This window comes from Ochotona princeps, chromosome 4, assembly GCF_030435755.1.
Source record: "Ochotona princeps isolate mOchPri1 chromosome 4, mOchPri1.hap1, whole genome shotgun sequence".
In the NCBI taxonomy this organism is placed as follows: domain Eukaryota; kingdom Metazoa; phylum Chordata; class Mammalia; order Lagomorpha; family Ochotonidae; genus Ochotona; species Ochotona princeps.
The window spans coordinates 71,366,710-71,391,473 of NC_080835.1; the positions used below are offsets into that span (position 1 = coordinate 71,366,710).

General features: G+C 43.0%; 1 protein-coding gene across 1 annotated transcript in view; it reads right to left on the reverse strand.

The window, feature by feature from the left end:
* The window catches only part of UBE4A (ubiquitination factor E4A), a 32,199-nt gene extending 10,196 nt beyond the window's left edge, over positions 1 to 22,003 (reverse strand). Inside the window, exons 1-12 of the mRNA XM_004585121.3 lie at positions 21,883 to 22,003; positions 14,139 to 14,300; positions 11,448 to 11,621; positions 10,800 to 10,912; positions 9,606 to 9,758; positions 8,957 to 9,116; positions 8,506 to 8,708; positions 8,190 to 8,381; positions 6,938 to 7,271; positions 3,874 to 3,994; positions 1,936 to 2,240; positions 262 to 394 (exon numbers count right to left, since the gene is read on the reverse strand). Coding sequence (XP_004585178.2) covers positions 262 to 394; positions 1,936 to 2,240; positions 3,874 to 3,994; positions 6,938 to 7,271; positions 8,190 to 8,381; positions 8,506 to 8,708; positions 8,957 to 9,116; positions 9,606 to 9,758; positions 10,800 to 10,912; positions 11,448 to 11,621; positions 14,139 to 14,259 — 2,009 coding nt within the window. The 5' untranslated portion in view covers positions 14,260 to 14,300; positions 21,883 to 22,003. The remainder of the gene's footprint in view (positions 1 to 261; positions 395 to 1,935; positions 2,241 to 3,873; positions 3,995 to 6,937; positions 7,272 to 8,189; positions 8,382 to 8,505; positions 8,709 to 8,956; positions 9,117 to 9,605; positions 9,759 to 10,799; positions 10,913 to 11,447; positions 11,622 to 14,138; positions 14,301 to 21,882) is intronic.
* Positions 22,004 to 24,764: the final 2,761 nt, after the last annotated feature.

The following is a 24,764-nucleotide window of genomic DNA, read 5'->3' on the forward strand; positions in this document are numbered from 1 at the left end:
ACCAGGGACTAACAGTAGAATTCCCATCAGGTACCTTATCTGCAGGTTCACATTCTCTGTGGGCAAAGTCCTTTGCTTATTAGGCCTCTCAACAGTGGGATTTCTGGGTATCCATAAGGATGGTTAGGTGATTCATTAATGTAAACATAACTTCTGAAGGCAACCCTTTATGATTCAGGCTTGTTTATTTCTGGGTATAGAAGTTTCTTGAATGTTTTTGCAGCTCTAAACAGTGACAGACCCAAGCTTTCAGCACTTCACCTTTCTATGCTTCCGGTGAAAACAGTGATAAAGTGAAGGACATGCTCCAGGGAATCTGCTGATGTCTCCAAGATGTCATCAGCGAAGCGGCGGAGAAAAATGAGGAAATCACCAAGGTTATCTGCAAAGAATTCTGTGGGAGAAAGATAATCCCTGAAATCAGTCATCCAGCAGTACCACACTTTCTTTCTTTCTTTTCACTCCATTCAGTGAGGTAAAAAAACTGCAAAGTGTTAGTGTCAGGGATGATTGTAAATTAGGAAATATTTCACACATGTCAATTTCTATTTTTATCAAGGCAAATACATGAACTCTAGTGACAGAAAAGATCATTAACATACCAGTATACTAAGATGCTTCTCACTTTCAAGGTTAACTGTGATTCCAACAAAGGTTCAGGTGTTTGTAGACGTGCTAATGAGATTTTTACATTAGATGGTCAGGGCAGTGAGGTTCCAAGAGGATCCTCTGATGATCCTGCCCCTGTATTCATACCCTTGTGGGCCTATCTCACTCTTCCAGGGCAGAAGGTACACCCGGAGGGCAGTGAGACTGGTGGTATGTCACATCCCAGATTATGCTGTAAAAGGCTTGCCCTTTGGTCACCTGCACTGGGGGGAGCCAGTGTCAGATCCTGACTAGTACTGAGGAGGGATGCATATGCCCTGGAGAAGGGGCTGCTGGACAGCAACATAAGTTAAGTGTGGGCTGTGAGCAACCACATGACGGGGTTTGTAGGTGTATCCTCCAGGCTCAACCGGGTCCTAACGGACAGTCTGGCTGCAACTGTGACTCAGTCATGAAGCTGAGTGTACCTGGATTCCTGAGGTGCAGAAATGGGGAGATGTTTGCTGTCTTAAGCTGCAATATTTTGGGGTGGTTTGTTATACAGCCATATATGACCAAACCAGTGTTCCGGGACATGGAAACTGACTCAATGGACAATACCTGCTGCCCCCTCACTGACATTCATATCCATATACAACTGCCCTTCTGGGTTAACTGACACAATATTTTTTTTCTAATTATAGCACATCGATTTTCTAAGTTAAATAAACAATATTATTGATAGAAATCCTGAACTGCATTTAATCCTCTGAAGACTCATTTTCTGATATGCACAGCAATGGGGCCACAAGAGTGAGGAACAAACCATTTGTTCCCACCACATTTTGCTCAGTAGGTAGCCTGTGTAAGTTTGTTTTTCCAAAAATAACTGGATGATCATTAAAGAATGCTGTTTTGGGCCCGGCAGCGTGGCCTAGCGGCTAAAGTCCTTGCTTTGAATGCCCCGGGATCCCATGTGGGCGCCGGTTCTGGTCCTGGCAGCTCCACTTCCCATCCAGCTCCCTGCTTGTGGCCTGGGAGGGCAGTCGGGGACAGCCCAATGCATTGGGACTCTGCACCCATGTGGGAGACCTGGAAGAGGTTCCTGGCTCCTGGCTTTGGATCGACACAGCATCGGCCGTTGTGGCTTACTTGGGGAGTGAATCATCAGACGGAGGATCTTCCTCTCTGTCTCTCCTCCTCTCTGTATATCTGACTTTGTAATAAAATAAATAAATCTTTAAAAAAAAAAAAAAGAATGCTGTTTTGAAGAGCAAACTTCCGAAGTGACCCAGTTACACTTAGATGACTATAAATAGAAAGTACCTCAGGTTAGAACATGCTTACCTGGCACATAAGCCAAGGAGTTGTAGCCATCTGGCAAAGGGAAAGTTAGTTCTACGGGTTGTGAGCTCTCATTGCCTATGGCCAGCTGAACCAAAAGAACAGCCATGGACACCTGCAAATTGAGGCAATTTTGCAGCATCTGCGGCTCAGTCATGGCTGTCTTGGTAGAAAGATAGATGGTCATCAGTCGCTCAAACTGCTCACGGAGACTGTCAGCAGCAGGGCTAGAACTCTGCTGAGCATCCCGCCAGGCGACCTGTAGCCGATGCAGATTTTGGTTGATTTTTACCATCTGATCATGCAACCTGGCCCCAAGAAAGCAGAAGACATTGGTTCAGGGAGGGTCATACAGGACAATCTCGTAAAGTTTGTTCCTGATAAACAAATCTCCCTTTACTTATTCTCTGTGAGGATGTGGAGAGCAGCTATTGTGATGACAAACAGGGCACATACACAAGTTTCAGACGGGACAGAGGCCGGGAGGTTGGCACTGGGGAAAACGCTACAGACGGTAAAGGTAATTACAAATAGCCTTAAAGCTGAAATCTACCACCCAACAAACAGCTGAGCAGCATGTACAGTGGGTTGTTATCACGCAAAGTAAATATTTATTAGGCAAAGTACAAGAAGGCCTCAGGACAGCTTTACATCATACAAGTGCAGTGGGGATGTTTGGATGATCTTCCTATGATTAGAAGAAAACTAAGCTGGTGCAAAGGGACTTTCAGCTAGCAATGGTCAGGTATGAGCTAGTGACCCACTGGAGTACAAGCTAAGTGCAGTTCCCAGCTTTCTGTTGTTCAGTATGAAATTATTCTTCACCAAAAGTCATCCTAATATTCTCCACTGAAAAGGAAAGGCCATAATTCCAATTTATGGATAATTTTCTCCATGTACACAGTTCCATATCATCTCCTTTGGCTGTGTGGATATTGTCTAGTGCTAGTTAGTTCAGAAACCAGGTGACATTCATTTCTGTGCTGGATCCAGATGACTGACAATCATGGAGAATGTTTATCTCCTGTATCATTTGAAATGTCAAGGGTTCTAGAAAACTCTCTCATAAAGACAAAATTTCATTTTTCCCTACTGATTTATTAACTGAAGAGATATGAAAAATGCTATGTCATTTAAGTATCTGGGGAAGGCAATGAAAATCCTGCTGTATTAACATGTTCCTATAGACTGTAACTATGGCTGGATTGCTATTTTTCTCTTTTAGACTTGACCTGAGCCAAAAGGCTGAGAAGCAACATACTTTCCCCTTTTATCTATATTTGTAGCCATCATCAGTTAAAGCAGACAAAATATTTTCGGACAACATGGGGCTAGCCATAACCAGAATCATTTTTTGGAACCTATACACTCGAATTCTCAAATCTACACATTTCTTAAAACTCTCTTATTTTAGAATCTTGATTGAATTTGAACTGTAATACTGCATCAAGGTGGAGGAATCCACCAGGGGGAAAGGGAGGGGGAGGGGTGAGGGGATTCCCAGAGCCTATGAAACTGTCACATAATGCAAAATAATTAATAAAAAAAAAAAAAACCTCTCTTATTTTAGAGCACAGGTTTTTTTATGATCCTATTACTCTCATCAAAACCCTATATTTTCTTGATTTTTTTTCAACTTCATCTCTACAGTATAACTTTCCCAAATGACAACAGGAAGATGGTGAATCAAAAATTTGCAAATGTAGAGAAAAATACTAGATATCTTATACTTTTCTAAAGTTCACAGACTGAAATTTCAAAACAAATTTAAGTAATCTGGATGAAACTGAATCATGTAAATCTAAATATATACAATGCCTTTTTTGTACTAGATAATAATGAGAGCTTTAACAATACAGTGCAATCTTCTCTTAAGACTCACTTTTAACCTTCTGGTTAGCAGTACAAGGAGTTCATTCCTAATGACATCAGGAGAGTTACCTGTGAAATCCCAAGTACAAGGTGTATTCTGTCAGGGCAAGGTTCTCTGTCACAAGGTTGTAGCTCTGGGGAAACTCTGGTTCCTGAACAGCTGGGATCAAACAGGTTTCCTTGTCCAAACCTCAAAAAGTTAAAAAGAATAGTAAGGGGCTTGTCATAGACATCTGCCTCTAGTGTCCTCTTGCTTTCATTCAGCTTTCAGACTGCCACTGTTGGCAGTGATCTCTTTTATTAAAAAAAGAGAGAGAGAGAGAGAGAGAGAGACAGAGACAGAGAGAAAGAGAATCAGGCATAAACTGTATGGCTTTCTCTAACTTAGCTGAGGAAGTCCCACAGTATGATTTCCACTACAGCCTATTTTTTTTTTTTAAAGATTTTTGTTTTTTTTGTTTTTTGTTTTTTAAGATTTTATTCATTTTATTACAGCCAGATATACACAGAGGAGGAGAGACAGAGAGGAAGATCTTCCATCCGATGTTTCACTCCCCAAGTGAACCGCAACGGGCCGATGCGCGCCGATCCGAAGCCGGGAACCTGGAACCTCTTCCGGGTCTCCCATGCGGGTGCAGTGTCCCAATGCATTGGGCCATCCTCGACTGCTTTCCCAGGCCACAAGCAGGGAGCTGGATGGGAAGTGGAGCTGCCGGGATTAGAACCGGCGCCCATATGGGATCCCGGGGCTTTCAAGGCGAGGACTTTAGCCGCTAGGCCACGCCGCCGGGCCCAAAGATTTTTGTTTTCATTTGAAAGGCAGATTTATAGAGAGATGAAGAGACAGGAGGATCCTCTATCCACCAATTCACTCCCCAAATGGCCACAACAGCTGGAGCTAAGCCGATCCCAAGTCAGGAGCCAGGAGCCTCTTCCAGGTCTCCTAGTTGGGTGCAGGGTCCCAAGGCTTTGTGCCATCCTCTACTGCTTTCCCAGGCCACAAGTAGGGAGCTGGAAGGGAAGTGAAGCAGCTGGGACATGAACGAGTACCCATATGGGATACTGGCACGTGCAGGTGGAGGATTAGCCAATTAAGCCACTGCACCAGACCCCATAGATAAAACATGTGAGGTGAGGATTTAACCACTAGGTTATCGCTTTGGGCCCCAGTTATCTCTCTTTAACAACAAATCTTAACATATTACTTCCTTGTCTACAGAAATAGCTGTATTTCTTTTGCCTGATCATGAAATCACCAAACTTACAAAGAACACAAGAACCAGGGTTTTCAAGTGAAAGGCAATGCGTTTGCTTTTATTTTGGGCTTTCTATATATAAGACTATATGCTTCTGAGAGAGTTATCACTTTTATACTTAGAAACAGTTACAGGGGTTAGTGTTGTGCTGTAGTGAGCTATGCCACAACTTGCAATGCAGGTGTCCAATACTGCAGTGCTGGTTCAAATCCTGGCTGCTATGCTTCAGATTCAGTTCCCTGTTAATAGCCTGGAAGAGAGCAGAGGACTTGGGAGATCCAGAAGGAGCTCCAGGTTTCTGGTTTCAGTCTGGCGTACCCCAGACCACTGTGGCCACTTAGCGAGTGAACCAGCAAATGAAAGATCTCTGCCACTTTGCACTTCAACTAAATAAAACAAAATAAAAAAATAAAGTCCTCGCCTTGAATGTGCTGGGATCCCATATGGGTGCCGGTTCTAATCCTGGCAGCCCCGCTTCCCTTCCAGCTCCCTGCTTGTGGCGTGGGCAAGCAGTCAAGGATGGCCCAAAGCCTTGGGACCCTGCATCCACGTGGGAGAGACCCAGAAGAAGTTCCTGGCTCCTGGCTTCGGATTGGCTCAGCTCCAGCTGTTTTGACCACTTGGGGAGTGACTCATCAGACGCAAGAACTTCTTCTTTGTCTCTCCTCCTATCTGTATATCTGCCTTTCCAATAAAAATAAATAAATCTTTTAGAAAAAAAACTTGAAGGAAATACAATCCAATTTTTTTCATGATTCACTTTGAGTAGATCTGAGTCATTTGCTTCCACTATTTTGCATCTATGTTCTGATTCCAGTTTTCTTCCTTCCCAGAACCATTTCCTCTACTTCCCACCTTCCAACCCCAATCTGCTTCCTGTTCTACCCAAATTGAGCTTCTCAGTATTGCTCAGTCAAAATTTTCCTAGGTCTTGTACCTTTTCATTTGTTAGTCCCTCTATAAAGCACTTTGCTCTTGAAAAGAGAAAACTTTCTCCTTCTGCAGAACTCTTTATCCCTTCTCTGTTTTCTCAGAGTAATCCCATGCCATATTATAATAATCAGCTAATATATCTGCCTTCTTCTGGAGCTTCCGAGTTAAAAAATGAACCGGGACTATGCTTTATTCATTTTTATAAAAAATGAGTGAATGGAGCTGGCATGGTGGCATCTAAGGCCGCAGCACCCCCCAGGAACAGAAGCAGATGCTGGTGTCAGCATCCCCTGGGGGCAAAGGCTTGCAGTCTGGCAGCTCCCCACTAATGGCATGGAAAGGCAGTAGAGGAGGGCCTAAGTCTTGGACCCCTGAGGACTGTCAACTATTGTCTTAAATGTTAAAACGCACAGGTCAGCCCTGGCATGTTAGCCTAGTGACTAAAGTCCTTGCCTTGCATGCACTGGGATCCCATATAAGCACCGGTTTGTGTCTCGGCTGCTATACTTTGCATCCAGCTCCCTGCTTGTGGTCTGGGAAAGCAGTAAAAGACAGTCCAAAGCCTTGGGACCCTGCACCCACGTGGGAGGCCCGGAAGAAGCTCCAGGCTCCTGGCTTCAGACTGGCTCAGTTCCGGTCATTGTGGCCACTTTGGGAGTGAACCAGCACACAGATCTTCCTCTTTGTATATCTAACTTTCCAATAAGAAAAACAAAAAAACAAAAACACCTTAAAAAAATCTTTTTTTAAAACCTCAATTTTCTTTAAAGCTCTTCTTCAACAAAACAAAACAAATAAACCCTCTTCTTTCTGCCTTATCATTTTTTGGAAAGAGTGTATTGCTAAAAAAAAAAGAGAAGGGAATGAACATCTTGCATATTACACACACACACACACACACACACACACAGTGTAAGAGGCCCAGTCCTCCCCTACCTCCCTACCTCTCATGTGTACATTTTTAATTTTTCGTTCTTCATCATTCAACTCCTTCAGGGCACAGTAAGTGGGGTTAAAGGTGAGGAGCCGAGAAGATTTGGGTTTGCAAAATGGCTGGCAGAGCTTCAGGAGAGCAGCACCCAGATTCAGAAAAAAGGCATCCGAGGCATACATTTGGAGGAAGATCTCTGGCATCTGATTGGCCCAAATCTTGGTGCGTCCTGCATTTGCATGCAAACAATTTCCAAGCCAGGACAAGATACAGTGTTTGGTTTCTGGAGAGAGCTGGAGTAAGTTCTTCAACATCTGGTAGATCTTTTCATGGAACTGAGCCATGAACTGTTTAACCAGAAAACACAACCACAGAACATTCCAGTTTCACAATCCTAATATTTTTTTACTTCTAAACCTTAGCAACTGGCAGTTTCTAAAAATATACTAATCCCAATCTTTCTCTTCGGTGTCCCTGCCCCTTAGGCTCTGTTTCTGATTTCTAAAAACTACATTTCTGGGCACTTAGGAAGGGGATTTTTCTGATCAGCTGCCAAACTGCAGTGAATATCAGAGTTTCAGAGCAGTAGTTAGCAAACTTCTGCAAAGGGCTAGCTGACACCTATTTTTGGCTTTGCTTATTTTAAGTCTCTGAAGTAATTATTCAACTTGGTCACTGTATAAAATCAAGCCATAACCAATACATGAATAAATACAGCTGTATTTAATCACAGGTTATTTGCAAAACAGGTGGCAGGCCAGATGTGGCCACTGCTGTAATTTGCCGACACCTGCTTTAGAGAGTTGTGATGAAATGGTGAATGAAAGATTGAGACTTTCCTTGCTTCAACCATTTAAATGTCTTATGTTGGCCAGACATCTACTTACTATAACTTAGACTAAGAAGCCCAAATAAAGAGTGCATAGATAAAATAAACGGGATATGGGTATATGAGAGAGTTCACGTGACTTTAGGAGCTAATGTTAGAAGATACAACCTGGTGAGAACAAGGGGTGGCTAAGGAAAGTTGCAATGCTACAGCCAGGGCAGAGTCCTGGCAGTTGATTCTATCTTATATAAAGCTTTACCCTCTGTTCTTAGCATATGCTGAAAAGAGGCTAGTGTTCCCCCATAATTATGCTAAAAGCCAACCAGATCCATTTGCTTTCCCAAATAGACTCAAGCAGCCTCATCTGTACCTGGTTCCTGAGGAAATTATTTAATCTAAGCTCAGGGGGCTAGGATACCCCAGTAAACAGTTCCACCTGATGGATGTTGGCCTCCTGGACTTTGATCTCCTGTGGACTGGAGCGAGATGGATTCAGGAAGTAGCCATGATTTTCTACCACACCTGGAGTCTTTAATAAGCAGGAAATATTCAGAATTACTCCTAGCAAGGTTTTCTGGTACATCTGTCCATTGCTAGGGTCCTTGGGCTGAATGTATTCTACAAAAACCTGTAAAGACAAACCTTACTTAGTGATCTGTTTGGTGTGATAAAGGTTAAGGCATCATAATAGTGTTCTCAGAATAGGGAAACATTTCCAGTGTAACTGCATTTGTAACACCTTTAAGACCTACCTTTGCCAAGTCCTTTTGCCTGGTGAAATAGAGGAGAATATCCAGATATGCATATAACAATATCTGGCAGAGCTCAAGATCTTTTATTCGACCCAATAAAATATCAAATACGGGAATCATGACCTCTGGAAACGTTCGAACTTCTTCATCTGATATCAGGGCCTGAATGACCTCTTCCAGAAACTCGGTGACATCTTCAAAATCTAACCAAAGACAGAGCAGAGACAAAGGAGGTCACTTGGATTTTTGAAATGCTTGTATACACTGGCTTTTTACTTTTCTGGTGTATCTGATAAATCTCTTGGTATTTAAACCCAAGTATAAAAGTGTGAGCCCTCTGTCCTAATTTAGACCGGAACTGTAATGATTCTAGACTTTCTAGGGCAAATAAAGGAATTTAAAATCTGAAAATTCAGAGGTAGAAACTCATGTCTCTTGTTTATTTACTCACGGGCTCCTTGGATGGCTTCCAACATCAACTCTACCAGTTGTTCATGGATGTTTTGGTCAACATAGATCTCTGGGGTAAGGAGAATTGTTCTGGTATTAGACACAGTGAGGTTCCTGCACTGCACTGCAAATGGCAGCAAATTCTCGGGGACTTTGGTGATCTGCAACAGCACAAGGAAGAGAGGAGCGTTCAGCTCTGTGACAACTGGAAGCAAGGGCAGACATAGTGCATACTGTGTCCCAAAGTAATACTGGATTCCTGTGGCTCCATCAAAATCCACAGGGTTTATTCTTTTGCCTAAGAATGTATCTGATATAATTCCAATCCTGAAATTTTCAAGCTTAGCCTACTGTAATATTTATCATCCTCCCCCTACCCAATGAAAATGAATTTGGGCTTTTTTTTTAAGATGTGATTCTGAAAGAAGTTTGTAGAAAAAATAGGAGGCATTGGTTCATGTGGGAGAGGGGTGATTCCAAGCCACAGAAAGTCTACAGTTTCTAATTAGAAGACAAACTGAAAGTGCCTGTGATTTCCAGTTCCAGATAGAATACAATGTATATAAACTGATGCAACTGCCAACTCTGGCTTACACACTAAAGTTAACTCCAAGAGGATAACATAGCGTCCTATCAGATTATTTCTTTACCTCCTCCTTGGCTCTTTGGAAGCAGGAATACAGGTAACAGAATATATGCTTCTCCCCTGCATCTCGATCAGCAGATAGGTTTAACGTTGCAGAAGAAGTCATGTTAATCAAATGATTGCCTGGATCTTGAAGTAGCAAGCGAGCAAAGATGGCCTATTAAAGAAAAGCATGCAAACAAAAAAACCCATTGTAATCTTAGAACATTAGTTGTACAATTCTGACACAGGTTATTGAATAATCAGATCTGGGTTTAGAGTGAAGGGGAAACACAGGACCCAATATTTTATTACTTCAGGAGATAGATGTAAAGCTATCCTAACTCAAGCTTCTAAGTGCATAATGTTAAACTGCAAGATGGTACGTGTTTTCCCTACCATGCTGTTATTCCTTTAGTTGTAATGATGCACTTGTAAGGAAAAATGCACTGCTCTGAATTTTGAAAGGATATAAAGCTGAAAAGAGATGGGCTTTGCCCTAAGGAAACTCAAGAGGGCCTGGCACAGTAGCCTAGCTGTTAAAATCCTTGCCTTGCATGCAATGGGGTCCCCTATGGGCACTGGTTTGTATCCTGGCTGCTCCACTGCCCATCTAGCTTCCTGTTTGTGGCCTGGGAACACAGTAGAGGATGGCCCAAAGCCCTGGGACCCTGCACCCGCATGGGAGACCTAGAGGAAGCTCCTGGCTTCGGATTAGCTCAGCTCTGGCTGTTGTGGCCACTTGGGGAGTGAGTCAGTGGATGGAGGATCTTCCTGTCTCTCCTTTTCTCTGAAATCTGATTTTCCAATAAGTTAAAAACAAGCAAGCAAGCAAACAAAAAACAAAAAACAAAACAAAACAAAAAACAAAGAAAGAAGCTCAAAAATGCAATAAAGGAGATGAGTCAGGTACATTAAAAAAAAAGCTAAAATATCAGCCAGAAAATGACGATTCTTGTAATTACTGTAAGAACTTGCAGGTGGGAGTACCAACTTCTCCCTGCCAAAGCTTCGTACACAGATGGAACTTTAACCAATTCTTAAGGAAAGATGACTTTAGACATGAGGTAGATGAGAATACTACAAAAGAGGAACACCATACACACTGTGAGAGAAACAGGTCAGTAAAACCACAGCTGAAGAGGGTGGGCAGTGTTCAGCCATCAGAGAGGGCTCATTTTTTGCTGAGGGCACAACATTAGAAACAGAAGATTGGCACCTGCTCAACATTGCTCATATCAAGCCAGTCTTGATCTTCCAGTTCTACTGCCATTTCTTCCAAATACACACAGCGGCTGGGGATACCATTCCCACTCTTCAAGCTTGGGTCACCTGGGAAATGATTATAATCAGGTAAGTTAAGGATAACATTCCTGTCTATATCATACAGAAAATGGATTTTATGAGGACCCCATTTTTGTTGAACTCCCAAGTTTGGCTGATGATACTAATATACAAAGTACTATGGAAAGGTAAGTATTTTCCCTTCAGTCACAGAGCATGGCTCTGACATCATAACATTCAGAGTAAATCCTGGCCGTTATTCTAACTTTGGGATTTAACTACACAGAGAGAGTACACAGGGAAAACACTGAACTCTCTCAAGGCTTCTATCAGAGAAGAAACTGGGTTTGACTACCGTTCACATTTCCCATTTAAGGTGGTAAAGCCAAGTAGCTACATGGCCCAGTCAGTATCAAAAGTCAGTCCTAAGTTTCACTGAAATACAAACCCTGCATTGCAGGGAGGGGCAAAATAGGCTTGTTTAACCATCAGATGAGGCTTGTTTCTAAGAGCAAGTCTACAGACCAAGTCCAAGTAGGAAAGGCAAAATGATGATCAGGTTAGCCCCAAGCCTAAAACTTACTGTTGTCCAGAGTGATGAGGAAGATTCTTTGGATCATGTGATTGATGTTGAGTTGCTCACATATTTCTTGCTGTGACCGGAATGAGCGGCTGATCTCTGCCACAGAATAATCAAATTCATCCAGGCTCTCTGACACACTATTATCTGAGTCATCTGGGCTACCTGGGAGTTCATCTGCAGAACATGTAAGCTGTTAAATCTTACATCCTTCTTACAAAGAATCAAACATGTCACCAAAAAGGATAAAAGTAACCAAGGGGAGGATAATTTCAACGTGAAACAAGTGAAACATCTAATTAGTGAACATCTTAAGTCAGGCCAGTTAATTATTTGATTGTAAAATCCATGACTATAATCTTACCATTCTTTATAAGGCAGAAGTTTTATTACTTCTAATCGTACTCCACACTGCCAAAACTAGCGACTTTTTCTTCCAAAGGGACTGTTAGTAAACAAAGAATTACTTAGCAGGTAAAAATCCTTAGCTTTCTCCTGAGTAGCACATTCTTTTAAAATTATTCTTTTATTTTGATAATTTTTACACAGTTGATTAGGACACAAAGGGTCAACGGTTACAGGCAAGTGGGTAAGACCATTGTTTCCACATTTTCTTGTGTGTGTGTATCTGGAGCATGTTTGTTTTAATAATTCCAAATTATAGGAAACTATAGTGCAGAAAGTTTCCTCTAACCAATTGCTCATAAGCAACCACTTATTTTCTCGATGTTCTAGAATTTCTTCCCCTTTATTCCAGTGCTAACATTCATTATTTTTAAAAAAGATTTATTTTATTTGTATTGGAAAGTCAGATATACAGAGAGGAGGAGAGACAGAGAGGAAGAGCTCTCACCCATTGATTCACTCCCCAAGTGGCTGCAATGGCCAAAGTTCAGCCAATCTGAAGCCAGCAGCCAGGAGCTTCTTCCAGGTCTTCCATGTGGGTGCAAGGTCCCAATGGGCCATTCTCTACTGCATTCCTAGGCCAAAACAGGGAGCTAGCTGGATGGGTAGTGGGGCTGCTGGTAACCGAACCGGTGCGCGTGCAGGGCGAGGACTTTAGCCACTAAACTACTGCACTGAGCCCCATTATTTGACTTTTAAGGTTTTTTTTTTTAACAGGATCTATTTTTAGCTGAAAGGCAGATTTGCAGAGAAGGGACAGAGATCCTCCATCCATTAGCTCATTCCCCAAACGGCCACAACAGCTAGAGCTGAGCGGATCTGAAGCCAAGAGCCAGGAGCTAGATAGGAAGTGAAATAGCCAGGACATGAACTGCCACCCATATAGGATCGCCTCAAGGTGATGATTTAGCTATTGAGTAATTGTACCACTGTGCCTGCTCCAGTTCTGATCCAACTCTCTGCTAATGCGCCTGGGAAAGCAGTGGAAGATGACCCAAAACCTTGGGACTCTGCACCCACTGACTGAATTTCTGTAATTTCTTTCAGAATAGAACTCATAATGACTGACTACAAATATGCTATTATGCACTGCAATTCACACGAGGCTACCTGAGTTTCTCTATTGATCAGGTGATTATTCTCAAAGTTCAAACAATAGCCAGAAGAAAGTGTTGCTTCCTGTGGCGAGTTTGGTAAAAGTAAAGCTCAGTATAGGAGGCCAAAGGTTTTGGCAGAAGACTAACTGCTAAAGGCAAACAGGTTGGACCTGGTGGCCTGCTAAACTCAGGATAAACAAGCTAAGGCGGTGAGGTGCCAAAATAGAAACAGAAGGGCATGTTCCTGCTGCCTGCAACTCTCCCACCACTAGCCAAGCTTAGATCTGTTTACAGTCAGTTAAAAAGTCAGCACTGTGTTTATTCTGTCTTAGCTCTGTCACCCTATCTAATTTTAGCTAGAAAGCAAGATCACAACTCAGCTATGCATTTAAAAAATACATACACCTTTTAAAGTGAAAACATAAACACTTTCCTATTTCTCAAAGACAAACTCCTCTCCTCCCTTTTGGACATAGGAGGAATGGTGTAATGTTTAGTTTTAAGCATTGTGAATGTCCTGGGGTCTGTATATTGGAATTCTTCTAGCCTATGTGTTTCCTGATCGGAGGAAGCTGGACTTGTCTTAAACTTGGTTCCACATAAAGACAATCATTTTTCTGATCAATGAAATATTACTCTGACTTTTTTCACATTAAGGCTAATAAGGGGCAGACTTTTCCAGAAGTTGGTTTAAACATCAGTTAGCTGCAGAAGAAGCCACTGAGAAGGAACTTTACTGGCGAGAGCCTCTTAAGCTCTGAGCTTAACAAGAACAAATTCCATTTGTCTTCAGGTCAAAAGCTCTCGTAATCTTCCTTTAACACATGCTTTCTAAAGCTGCCTAAGACTTGCTTTCCATATCCTCACTTACCTCTTCAATTTACTACGTTAAAAATATTTATTTACGTGTCTTTTGCTCAGTGATTTTTTCCCCCCTTTTAAAAATTTAATGGCTTGACAGCTTTGAGGTCCCAACCGACAGTCATTCCTATGGAATTACCTATTATCCAGTCTCTTCATACACAGAACCCCATGTCAAAAATCACCAACAGAAACAATTTCCCCAAATGACCAAAAGCAATTTTTTTCTCAAACTTAGATTCCAATTGCAATTAAGAACCCAAGAAATACTTCATTTGGGAAGACCCCATTCCAGGTCAGCTCATCTGCTACTATTGGCTCTTATACTTACCAGATTGCTGCTTCAGTTGCTCTTTTTGGATTGCTGCAAACTGCTTGGCATCAGCCAGGGAGCCAAAAAGAGCAGCAAAGGGGTTACTTGAGATGTTGTTGTTATTCTCCTGGTCTGTCATTTCACTTTAAAGTATTCTCCATCCAGACCTAGGGTGAGGGGCTATACAAGGGACAGGTATCAAACACAGAAGGGCAAACAGATAACAGCTATGAGGCACCCACACCTATTTCCTTCCCCATTTCTCAGACATAAAACATGTCAAAAGGCTTTGGGTTAATGCTTCACAAAGTTTGCTTCAAAGCTTAACACAATTTTTTGGTACAATCAATATAAACCTACCAAGTGGACACAATGACCTAATTTGGACATAGTAAAACACCAAAAAGCCTAGAAAGAGCATTTAGTTGGAATGTATTTATCTATTGCTATTCCTTCAAGAATGCAAGTTAAGCATAAAGAACCCACTGTCACAACAATGTGGCACTTAGAAAAACCTATGTATCTCGTGTAAGACTCTCAGCTGGCACACTTGCTTTTACTCACTGTGCGGAGGGAAAAGTGGCATCTGCTCAGACTCCTATGACCTAGGATTAGAGCTCAGACTTCCTCGGTTTCATAAAGATGAACTGTAATCCCACCGTTTAGGTTTAGAACAGCAAACCACGACCAGAACCAGAGTAGCTATATGGTATATATCTTTAACATATATTAAGTAGGGCCCAGCACAATGGCTTAATGACTAAATCCTCGCCTTGCACATGCTGGGATCCCATATGGGCGCCGGTTCATATCCCAGCTGCTCCATTTCCCATTCAGCTCCCTGATTATGGCCTGGGAAAGCAGTTGAAGACGGCCCAAATATTGGAACCCTCCACTCCTGTGGAGACCTGGAAGAAGCTCCAGGCTTCTGGCTTTGAATTAGCTCAGCTCCAGCCATTGTGGCCACTTAGGGAGTGAATCAGCAGATGGAAGATTTCTCTGTGTCTCTCTTCTCTGTAAATCTGTCTTTCCAGTAAAAATAAGTACATCTTAAAAAAAAAAAAACCTAAAAAAATACACATTAAGCAATCTATCTCTATTTACGGGCTTAAAACTATTGACACTTCTTGAAGTAAGATGAAATGCTCCCAGTTGTAGGCAACTGCCTAGGTTGCCTTATACCTAGGCAAGTATTATATTGCTGGGAGATAAGTAGCTAATAGCTGGTGGGCATCCGGTGCCTGGTTACAGTTAATGCCAAATTTGTGTTAACTACACCAATGTGCCAGCATAGTTACACATTGGTGTAGTTAACACAAATTTGGCATTAACTGACACTTGTGGGAGTCAGGGCTGGAAGAGTCCAGGCTGTGCCAGGCTGCAGTGCCCACCAGCACATGCAAAGGCCAGGACTGAGGGCAGATCATGTTAAGCAGGACTGTTACACCAGTCAGAATGCCTGAGATCTGGGGCTGGGAGTGGGCCTGGTAGGGGAACCTCAGAGACTCCCTTGCTGGATGCTGCTGCTTCCATTGGTAAGCATGAGAGCTGGGATTGGGGGAGGGCTGCTCTGGGGCAGGCCAGGCTGTGCTAGGATGCCATACCTGCTGGCGTGCGGAGAGCCAGATGGGTATGGTCCAGCAGGGCTAGGACATAGCACATTCTAGCAAGTGTTGGGACTGGATGCAAGTCATGTTAGGCTGGAATGCAGCATCCCCTGGCAAGGGCAAAATCCAGGGCAGGGCAGCATGGTAGGAGAACTGTGGGCACTCTTCTGGTGGGTTGCAGTTCTCTCTGGTGAGCATGTGAGCCAGGATTGTGGGCAGGTCAGGCTGAACTAAGCCATGTCATCCATGGTTGCACATGAGAGCTAGATGGGATGTAGGACAGATTGGGTTGGGTTGCAGTACTTGCAAAAACCAGGGATGGGAGAGGTTATTGGGGGTTTTTCCGATTAGCTTGCGGCACCCACTGGTGTTCATGAAGACCAGGCCTATGGCAGGCTGGGCTAGGCTAGGCTGCAACACCTATCAGTTCATTTGAGAGATAGGATTGAAACTGGCTAGGCAGCTGCATCCACCAGTATGTATGCTGGGCTGGTGCAGGTGATGGACCAAACCTGACCCTGTACTGGCTGGCACATGCAAGTCAAGTCTGGGATCCCCTCAAATGAGAGGTTTCTTGGGGTAATCCTCAACTAGACCACTGAACTCAATCTCTGGCCACAGGGAAAATCACATTATATGTGGTATGACCTTAGAGTGCATGTGTCAGGACTTAGCTTCTTCAGTTGCTGATTCCTGTGTAGTGGACAGCATGCCCACATGCACACGGAGGACATGACAGCAAGCTCATCTAGGATGTCAAGTGCCTCATCAGATGATGGCAAGAACAGACTGGACAACTCTTCTGGCCAAGCTCTGAAGCAAGCATTTAGGTCTGTGGATGTGCTAAGATGGACTTGGTCAGCCAATAGATCTTGGAAAGTTATTCTCAACCCAGGAGCAATGAAGCTAATAACATCTCAGAACTACCAAAACTACTCAAGTAACACCCTCAGAACACTCATCCTATATTGGACGTCTCTAAGGTGTGTTATCAAAGGACCATTCTCTGTGCCCCGGTGCTCATATAACTTGACAGCAAGGATTGACACCCTCCCCTTACCCACTGCAGACAGTAGAAAAAAGCAATGAAAACATCTGTCCCACCTAACCTTCCTCCATACCTGGATCCTCTCCACCCCTAATCAAGACCCACATGGGCCTGTATCTCTCTCAACTACGTAAATAATATTAAAAATAAATTAAAAAAAATAAAAAAACAAAAGAATAGTGACTTTTAATTCAACTCTAAATTTCATCAAGTCTCCAATTTTTTTTTCTTTTTTTAAATAATACTGTAGAAACAAATTCTGTCAGACCCAAAATGTTCATATAAAACAAATAAACAGGGCCTGGCACAGTGGCCTAGCGGCTAAAGTCCTCGCCTTGAATGTTCCGGGATCCCACATAGGCAACGGTTCTAATCCCGGCAGCCCTGCTTCCCATCCAGCTCCCTGCTTGTGGCCTGGGAAAGCAGTCAAGGACGGCCCAAAGCCTTGGGACCCTGCACCTGCATGAGAGACCCAGAAGAGTACCAGGCTACCAGCTTCGGATCAGCGCAGTACTGGCCATTGCAGTCACTTTGGGAGTGAATCATCGGATGGAAGATATTTCTCTTTGTGTCTTCTTCTCTCTGTATATCTGACTTTGCAATAAAAATAAAAAATAAAAACAAAAACAAATAAATAGCTCCAAGGTATTTAGTGGAGCTGACTGAGCCTGCATTTGCATTCTTGTGGCTCCAATATTGTTTTTCAAAGCCAACCAGATTCAGTGGTACAACAGGAAAAACGCAGCTCCCTAAAGGGCATTCTCCCCTTTCAGAGTTTTTTAAGGCCACTGCATAAAAACAGTAGAGGCATACAAAAGATGAAAAACAAACAAGAAAACAATCTACCTTACAGAGTATTAACAAAACTAAGTGCAAGCAGGAGAAGCTAAAGAGATGAGAACAGTTCTTAACAAGTCTGAGGCATCTGCACCAGTTATTTCACACTCCTCTACTACATTTTCTGGTTAAAAATTAGTAGTTAGTACTAATGTCTTGGGCAGAGCATCTGGTCTCCTCTCAGTGTGGTATAAGACTTTACTGCTTCAAGGAATAGAAATCCTTTGAACAACTTATTTATTTCCTGTTTTATCTGCAAGATAGGAAAGGGGAGAGAGAGAGACTTCCACCTGTATTGGTTAACTCCTCAAATACTTACAATATCCAGGGCTGAGTCAGGCTGAAGCCACGAGCCTAGAATGCCACCCAGGTTTCTACTGAGAATGGCAGAGTCCCAGATACTTGAACCATCATCTGCTGCCCCAGGATGCCATCAGCAGGAAGCTGGATTCCATGCAGAGTAGCCTATATATGAGCCAGACTCTCCAACGCAGCATGTGGGCAGCTCTGGCATACTGTCTTAACTACTGTACCAAAGGCTAATCCTAGCAATCAGACTCTTAGATGGTATTTTTATTTTTTGCTATATATTAGAGATCTTCACAACTGAATGGACAACATGCATTAAGAAAAAACTTGGGCAAAAATTTTAAAAATACTTTGCACAAAAACAACATCTTTTAATTCAATTTCCATGAACCTTTGATCTATCATATATTTGGATTTATTACTGCATAAAAAGGAAAGCATTTTATTTGGTGTTAGAATTAACAGCAATTGGGCCTGGTGCGATAGCTTAGTGGCTGAAGTCCTAGCCTTGCATGCACTGGAATCCCATGTGGGTACTGGATCATGTCCTGGCTGCTCCACTTCCCTTCCAGGTCCCTGCTTGTGGCCTGGAAAAGCAGTAGAGGATGGCCCAAAGCCTTGGGACCCTGCATCCGTGTGGGAAACCTAGAAGAGGCTCCAGGCTTCTGGCTTTGGAAGGGCTCAGATCCAGCCATTGCAGCCACTTAGGGAGTGAACCAACAGATGGAAGATCTTTCTCTCTGCTTCTCCTTCTCTCTGTAAATCTTACTTTCCAATAAAAATAAAATAAATCTTAAAAAAAATTAACAATAATTCTTGAGAGGGCTTTCCCCCATGTAACTACTGTATCAGCTTAACTAATGGCCCCTAATTCACTTAGAGGCAGCAAGAAGTATCTCCTTGTCAGGTGATCACCACCCAACCTTTATCATAAGGCGTTCTGAATCCAAGGAATGCAGAATGTGCAGTGACTATTGCTCTGTTTTGAAACACCATCATGCTATTTCAATATGACACCCTACATTTTCCTTTGCATATCCTCTCCCCTGAGATCACATGTACAGAAGGGGTGATCTCCCCCACTAGATCCAGGAATGGGCAAATAATTCTGTCCTGATCAGAAAGTGTATAGCATTTTCTGGCTGAAGCAACTAAACCAGGATGGGGCAAAAGACCCTACTGAGGCCTGTGAGACTTAATGCACAAAGACTTCAAGGCTCTGGCTGGATCCAAAGGAAAAAAAAAAAAAAACTCTAGTGGCCAGCCTATGGTGTCGTCTGCTCCACTTCTGATCCAGTTACCTGCTAACAGGCTGTGGAAACAGTGAAAGATGGCTCATGTCCTTGGAACCCTGCATTCCCATGAGATACTTGGAAGACGTTCCTGGCTCCCAGCTTTGTTTTGATCCAGCTCTGGCCAATGCAACCATTTGAGGACTGAACCAGTGAATGAAAGACCTTTCTTTCTTTTTTTTTTTTAAGATGTATTTATTTTTTATTACAAAGTCAGATATACACAGAGGAGGAGAGACAGAGAGGATGATCCTCCATTCAATGGTTCACTCCTCAAGTGGTCACAACGGCCGGAGCTGAACCAATCCAAAGCCAGGAGCCTCTTCCAGGTCTCCCACATGGGTGCAGAGTCCCAAAGCCTTGGGCCATCCCTGACTGCCCCCCCAGGCCACAGGCAGGGAGCTGGAAGGGAAGCGGAGTGCCCACATGGGATCCCGGGAGTCCAAGGGGAGGACCTTAACCGCTACGCCATCACACCAGACCCCGGAAGACCTTTCTGTCTCTCTCCCCCTAGTTTTTGTAAACTCTGCCTTTCAAGTAAATAAATAAAGCTCAAAAGAAGAAGAAAAAAATAATAATAGAGAAAGAAAGAAAACAAAATTTGTTTTCCTGCTTGGACTGCTTAGCTGGCAAGTACAAACCTAGACTTGCCATCCTTACAGCCTTGAGGAAATATCTAACCCAAAACTAAGTCAACATTAAAAAAATATATTACGACATAGAAAGAGAACATCTTCTGGACTTATCAGTTATAAGTCAATAAAACTCCCTTAAGTGCAGAAGCCAGTTTTTTTTTTTTTTAAGATTTATTCCATTCTATCTTTTCCTTTAATCTGAGAGAGGAAGAGAAAGAGATTCCAAGATTCCATCTGCCACTTCACTTCTCAAATGACAGGAATGGCCAGAGCCTGGCCCATCCAAACCCAGGAGTTAGAAGCCTCTTCCAGGTTTTTTTTTCCCCTTATCATCAGGATAATCTTTTTCATATTCACTTCACATCTGCACACAAACTCTTTTCATAGAAAAGGCTAAGGTCTAGCACAGTGGCATAACAAGTAGTATCAACCCATGGCACTGGCAATTAACTGCTATACTTACAACCCAGTTTCCTGGTAATGGCCTGGGAAGCAGTGGGCATGGATCCGTGCACCCACATGGGACATCCGGAAGAAGCTCCTGGCTCCTGACAGGCCCAGCTCTGGTCCCTCTGACCATTTGAAGAGTAAACCAGCAGATGGAAGATCTCTATCACTCTGACTTTCAAATAAAAAATAAACTCTTCCAAAAAAAAAAAAAAAAAAAAAAAAAAAGGAAGAAAAAAGAAAGAAAGGAAGAAAGAAAAGAAAAAGCTCAGACTCAGGCCAGTGCTATAGTGTAATGGGTAAAGCTGCTACCAGCAGAGCTGGCATGCCATATGGTCACTGGTTTGAAAATCCACTGCTCCATTTCCAGCTCCCTGTTAATGTGCCTGGGAAAGCAGCAGAGAGTAGCCCAAGCTGGATCTGTGCACCTACATGGGAGACCTGTACAAAGCTTCAGGCTCCTGGTTTCCCATCAAACCAGCTGTGGCCATCTGGAGAGTGAACCAGTGCAAGGAAGATCTGTCTTTCCATACACAGAGAGTTTCCATCTCTCTCTATAATTCTGTCTTTAAAATTAATACATAAATGTTTTTAAAAGTGTTAAATAACAAATGGAAAAAGTTACAAAAATAAATATATTAGGAAGAGCTAAAACTGTACACTCATAAAAAAGTTACAGGAACAAAGAGGGTTGATCACTTGATGAAAACGTGGAGAAGCCAGGTTAGTTTTCTTTGTTTTTTTTTTTTTTAAGATTCATTTATTTTTTAGTGGAAAGACATACAGAGAATAGAAGATACAGAAAGACATTCCATCCACTGGTTCACTCCCCAAGTGGCCACAACAGCCGGAGCCAAGCTGATCCCAAGCCAAGAGCCAGGAGCTTCTTCCAGGTCTCCCACGCGGGTGCAGGGTCCCAAGGCTTTGGTCCATCAAATACTGCTTTCCCAGGTCACAGACACGGAACTGCAAGGGAAGTAGAACAGCCAGGATATGAACCGGAGCCCATATGGGATCCCGGTGCTTGCAAAGTGAGGATTTAGCCATAGAGTCATCACTCCAGATCCTAGACGGAGTGTCTTTCAAACCCAAGTGAAGAGGAAGCTGACTACCACAAGTTTTGTGTGGGGAAGACACTGCTCACCTTAAGAAACATGTACACGGACACATGCATCCAGTTGGTCTGACTACTATGTCTGGTACTTAACTGTACCTTTCTGGCGTTTACCGATTTGTCGTCTACCTCCTACACTGTATCTCTCTAGGTTCCAGGAGGGATTCATGGGAAAGGGGGAGACACACCAGCCTGGTGTAGGTTCCAGGAAAGTGCAAAGATCAAGCAATGCAGTATCCTTGCCTTTCCAGGAGGGGACACGGCACAGAGTAGGGGAGGGAAGCGCGGACCCCAGGAGCTGGGGTCGTCTCAGGGGTTCCTAATCAGGCAGGTCGAAGTTTAGAAGGAAGATCCCAGGCTGGGAAAGCATAAAGAATCTGCAGCAAGGACGGCAGCACACGCCTGTACGGCACAGGAGAAAAACCCCACTGCAGACTCAACAACCCCTCCCGTCCAGCTGCCTTCTCTCTTACCAGAGCCTGAGGGCCAGCAGCGACACGACAGTCTCTAGGGCCAGAAGGTTCCCACTTCCGACTCCTCACGGCAACCGGAGCTGACGTCACCGCTCAGCGCCGGGGATTGGGAAATCTCACTTCCGCGCCGGAAGCAAGTCGTCTCCGCCTGCGCTGCCCTCACGGCGCACGCGCCAGTTGGCTGGAAGCCGACTTGGGGTTGGCCAAGCAGGGGCGGAAGTGCCCGGAACGGGTCTGGGGGATCCTATTGGGGCGGCTTTGGGGTTGTGGGTGGGAACTTGTGGGAGTGCGAGTCCTGATATCACGTTGTGGGCCCGGCCTCTGATCGCAGTCTCTGGATTTCTGCTTTCTATTTTTCCATGGGTCTTGTACTTTTCCAAGCCGCTTCTGTTACTCTTCACATTGATAATGATTGCAAGCATGGTTGGATTTTGGTACTCTATTCTTCAAGTCGACATTTTACAAGGTTATTCCAAGCGATACAAAGGTGACTGGAAGAGGCCTGCTTTTACAGAATTAAAAGCAGTGCACATGTAAGACAATTCATTGCATAACAGAAATACTAGCAAGTCATCTGTCTGATAAAGGATTGATACCCGGAGTATAGAAAGAACTCCCGTAATGTAACAATAGAGAAACCAAACAATCCGAGAACAGGCACAGGGGGCCAAGTGTTGTGGCCCAGTGATTACTAGTTGCTTGGGTCTCCTGGGTCCCTGTGGCTGAAGGCCTCGTGGAATCCTGCTGCACTTGTAGAGTTCCAGCTTCCAGCTTATGCATTGCCTGGTAGAGAACAATTTGGGACTGAAGTACTAGGGGTTGCTGCCACCCGCGTGGGAGACCTGGATGGAGTGATGGGCTCCTGGCTTTTGCAGGATTTGGGAAGTGGTATGTGTGTTTGAAGGATGGGGCAGAGTTTTTGTCTCTGTCCCAAATTAAAAAAAAAATCGTAAAAATCAGACATCATGACTTCACACTTACCATATTGCCTATTTCAAGCAAAAGAAAAGTGATTTCTTGAAGATGTGGGTAAAACTGATGAACCTTAAGGCTTTGATGATGGGAATGTCAAATCGTGTAGCCACTTGGGACAAAACAGTTTGGCAGTTTCTCTGAAACAGAAGCACAGTATCCAACTGTGATCCAGCAATTCTACTTGGTGGCAGATACCTGAAAGAACTGAAAACAGCAATTCACAGACACTACTGGATCAATATCCACAGGGACTACTCACTTTCACCAAAAGATAGACAACTGAGATGTTCATCAGTAAATGAGTGGATAAACAGCATATGGTATGTAAGTGTAGTTGGCTATCTTCCAGCCTTAAAAAAGGGAATGATGTTCTAGGGGAAACACGAGAAAGGATTGAAAAGAACAGCATGCATGGTCCTTGAAAATGTGACACCAGGTTACACAGGCGTAGTAGCTAATGTGTAGGTGCTTATATGTTTGGTACCTGGAATAGACAAGGCTAAGGAGAAAGCTAGTAGAATGGTTGGGAGTAATGGAAAAGGTACAGGGTTTAATGGGTACAGGGTCTCTGTGTAGGAAGATGGAGAAGTTCTGGAAGTAGTGGTGATGGCTACCCAACAGTGTGGATTACATAATACACTAAATAGTGCATTTTAAATAGCTAAAGTAGTCAGTAATATGTTGCAGAAAATTTGCAATACACACTTGCAAATGCACGGTGCTGTTTTTGAGTATCTGTCACTGTTCTGACTTTAACATAAAAGTCAGGTCTTCCTTCCTGCAACTTATAATGGGGGAAGAATGATGCAATTACATGGTATCTAAAATTAATGGGCACAAGGTGGGTCATTAAATAAACATTTCCTAAGTAGATAACTATCTGGTTTAAATTTGGTGAAGTATGTTAGATATTGAATTAATAACATTAATTCAAACATTTGAATGTACAAAACAAAACAACAAAATGCTAAAAGATTTAATGGAAGACCTTTTTAAAAAGACTGATCTTTGGGGCTGGCACCATGGTTTAGCAAGCTAATCTTCTGCCTGTGGCACTGACATCCCTTATGGAGACCACTTTGTGTCCTGGCTGCTCAACTTCTGATCTAGCTCCCTGCAGCAGGAATGGCTAAGTCTTTGGGCCCCTGAACCCACATGGGAGATTGGAAGATGCTCCTGGCTTCAGATTGGCTCAGCTCTGTCTCTCCTTCTTAGTAAAATCTGCCTTTTAAATAAAAATAAATAAATCTTTTTAAAAAGGATAATCTTTTAAAAAATAATTACCTTAAAAGAAGATTTATTTTACCTGAAAGTCAGAGTTAGGGAGATATTCCATCCATTGTTTCACTTCCCAAAATGCTATAATGGTAGAGCCTAGCTAGTCTAAAGCTGGGAGCTAGGAACGTTTGGCTGTCCCACATAGAACAGAGGCTCAGGACCTTTAGCCATCTTTCACTGCTCTCCCAGGCCATCAGCAGGGAGCTGGATTGGAAGTGAAACAGCTGGACTGTAACTGGTAGCTGTATAGGATGCCAGTGCCACAGACTGAGGCTTAGCTTGCTGTGCATCTGTGCCAGCCCCAAAAGGAACCATCTTAAAATGGGATAAAACCATTCTAAATATGAAACAATCTAGAAGCCACAGAAGACCAATTTATTCTACTATATGCAGACTTGTAAAATGTACATATAAAAACCAAACATAAGTAAAAAAATATATATATAACCAAATTTAAAGTAATATCACAAAAGGTCTAGTTTTCCAAATATTTAAGCAGCTGGTGCAAATCAATAAAATAAAAATATGACCAAAGGAGAGCAGCTTGCATTTTATGAAAAAGGAAAAACAAATGACTCACTCCCATGTTTAATAAAAAAGTAAACAAAATCATGCCAAATTGTCTTTTT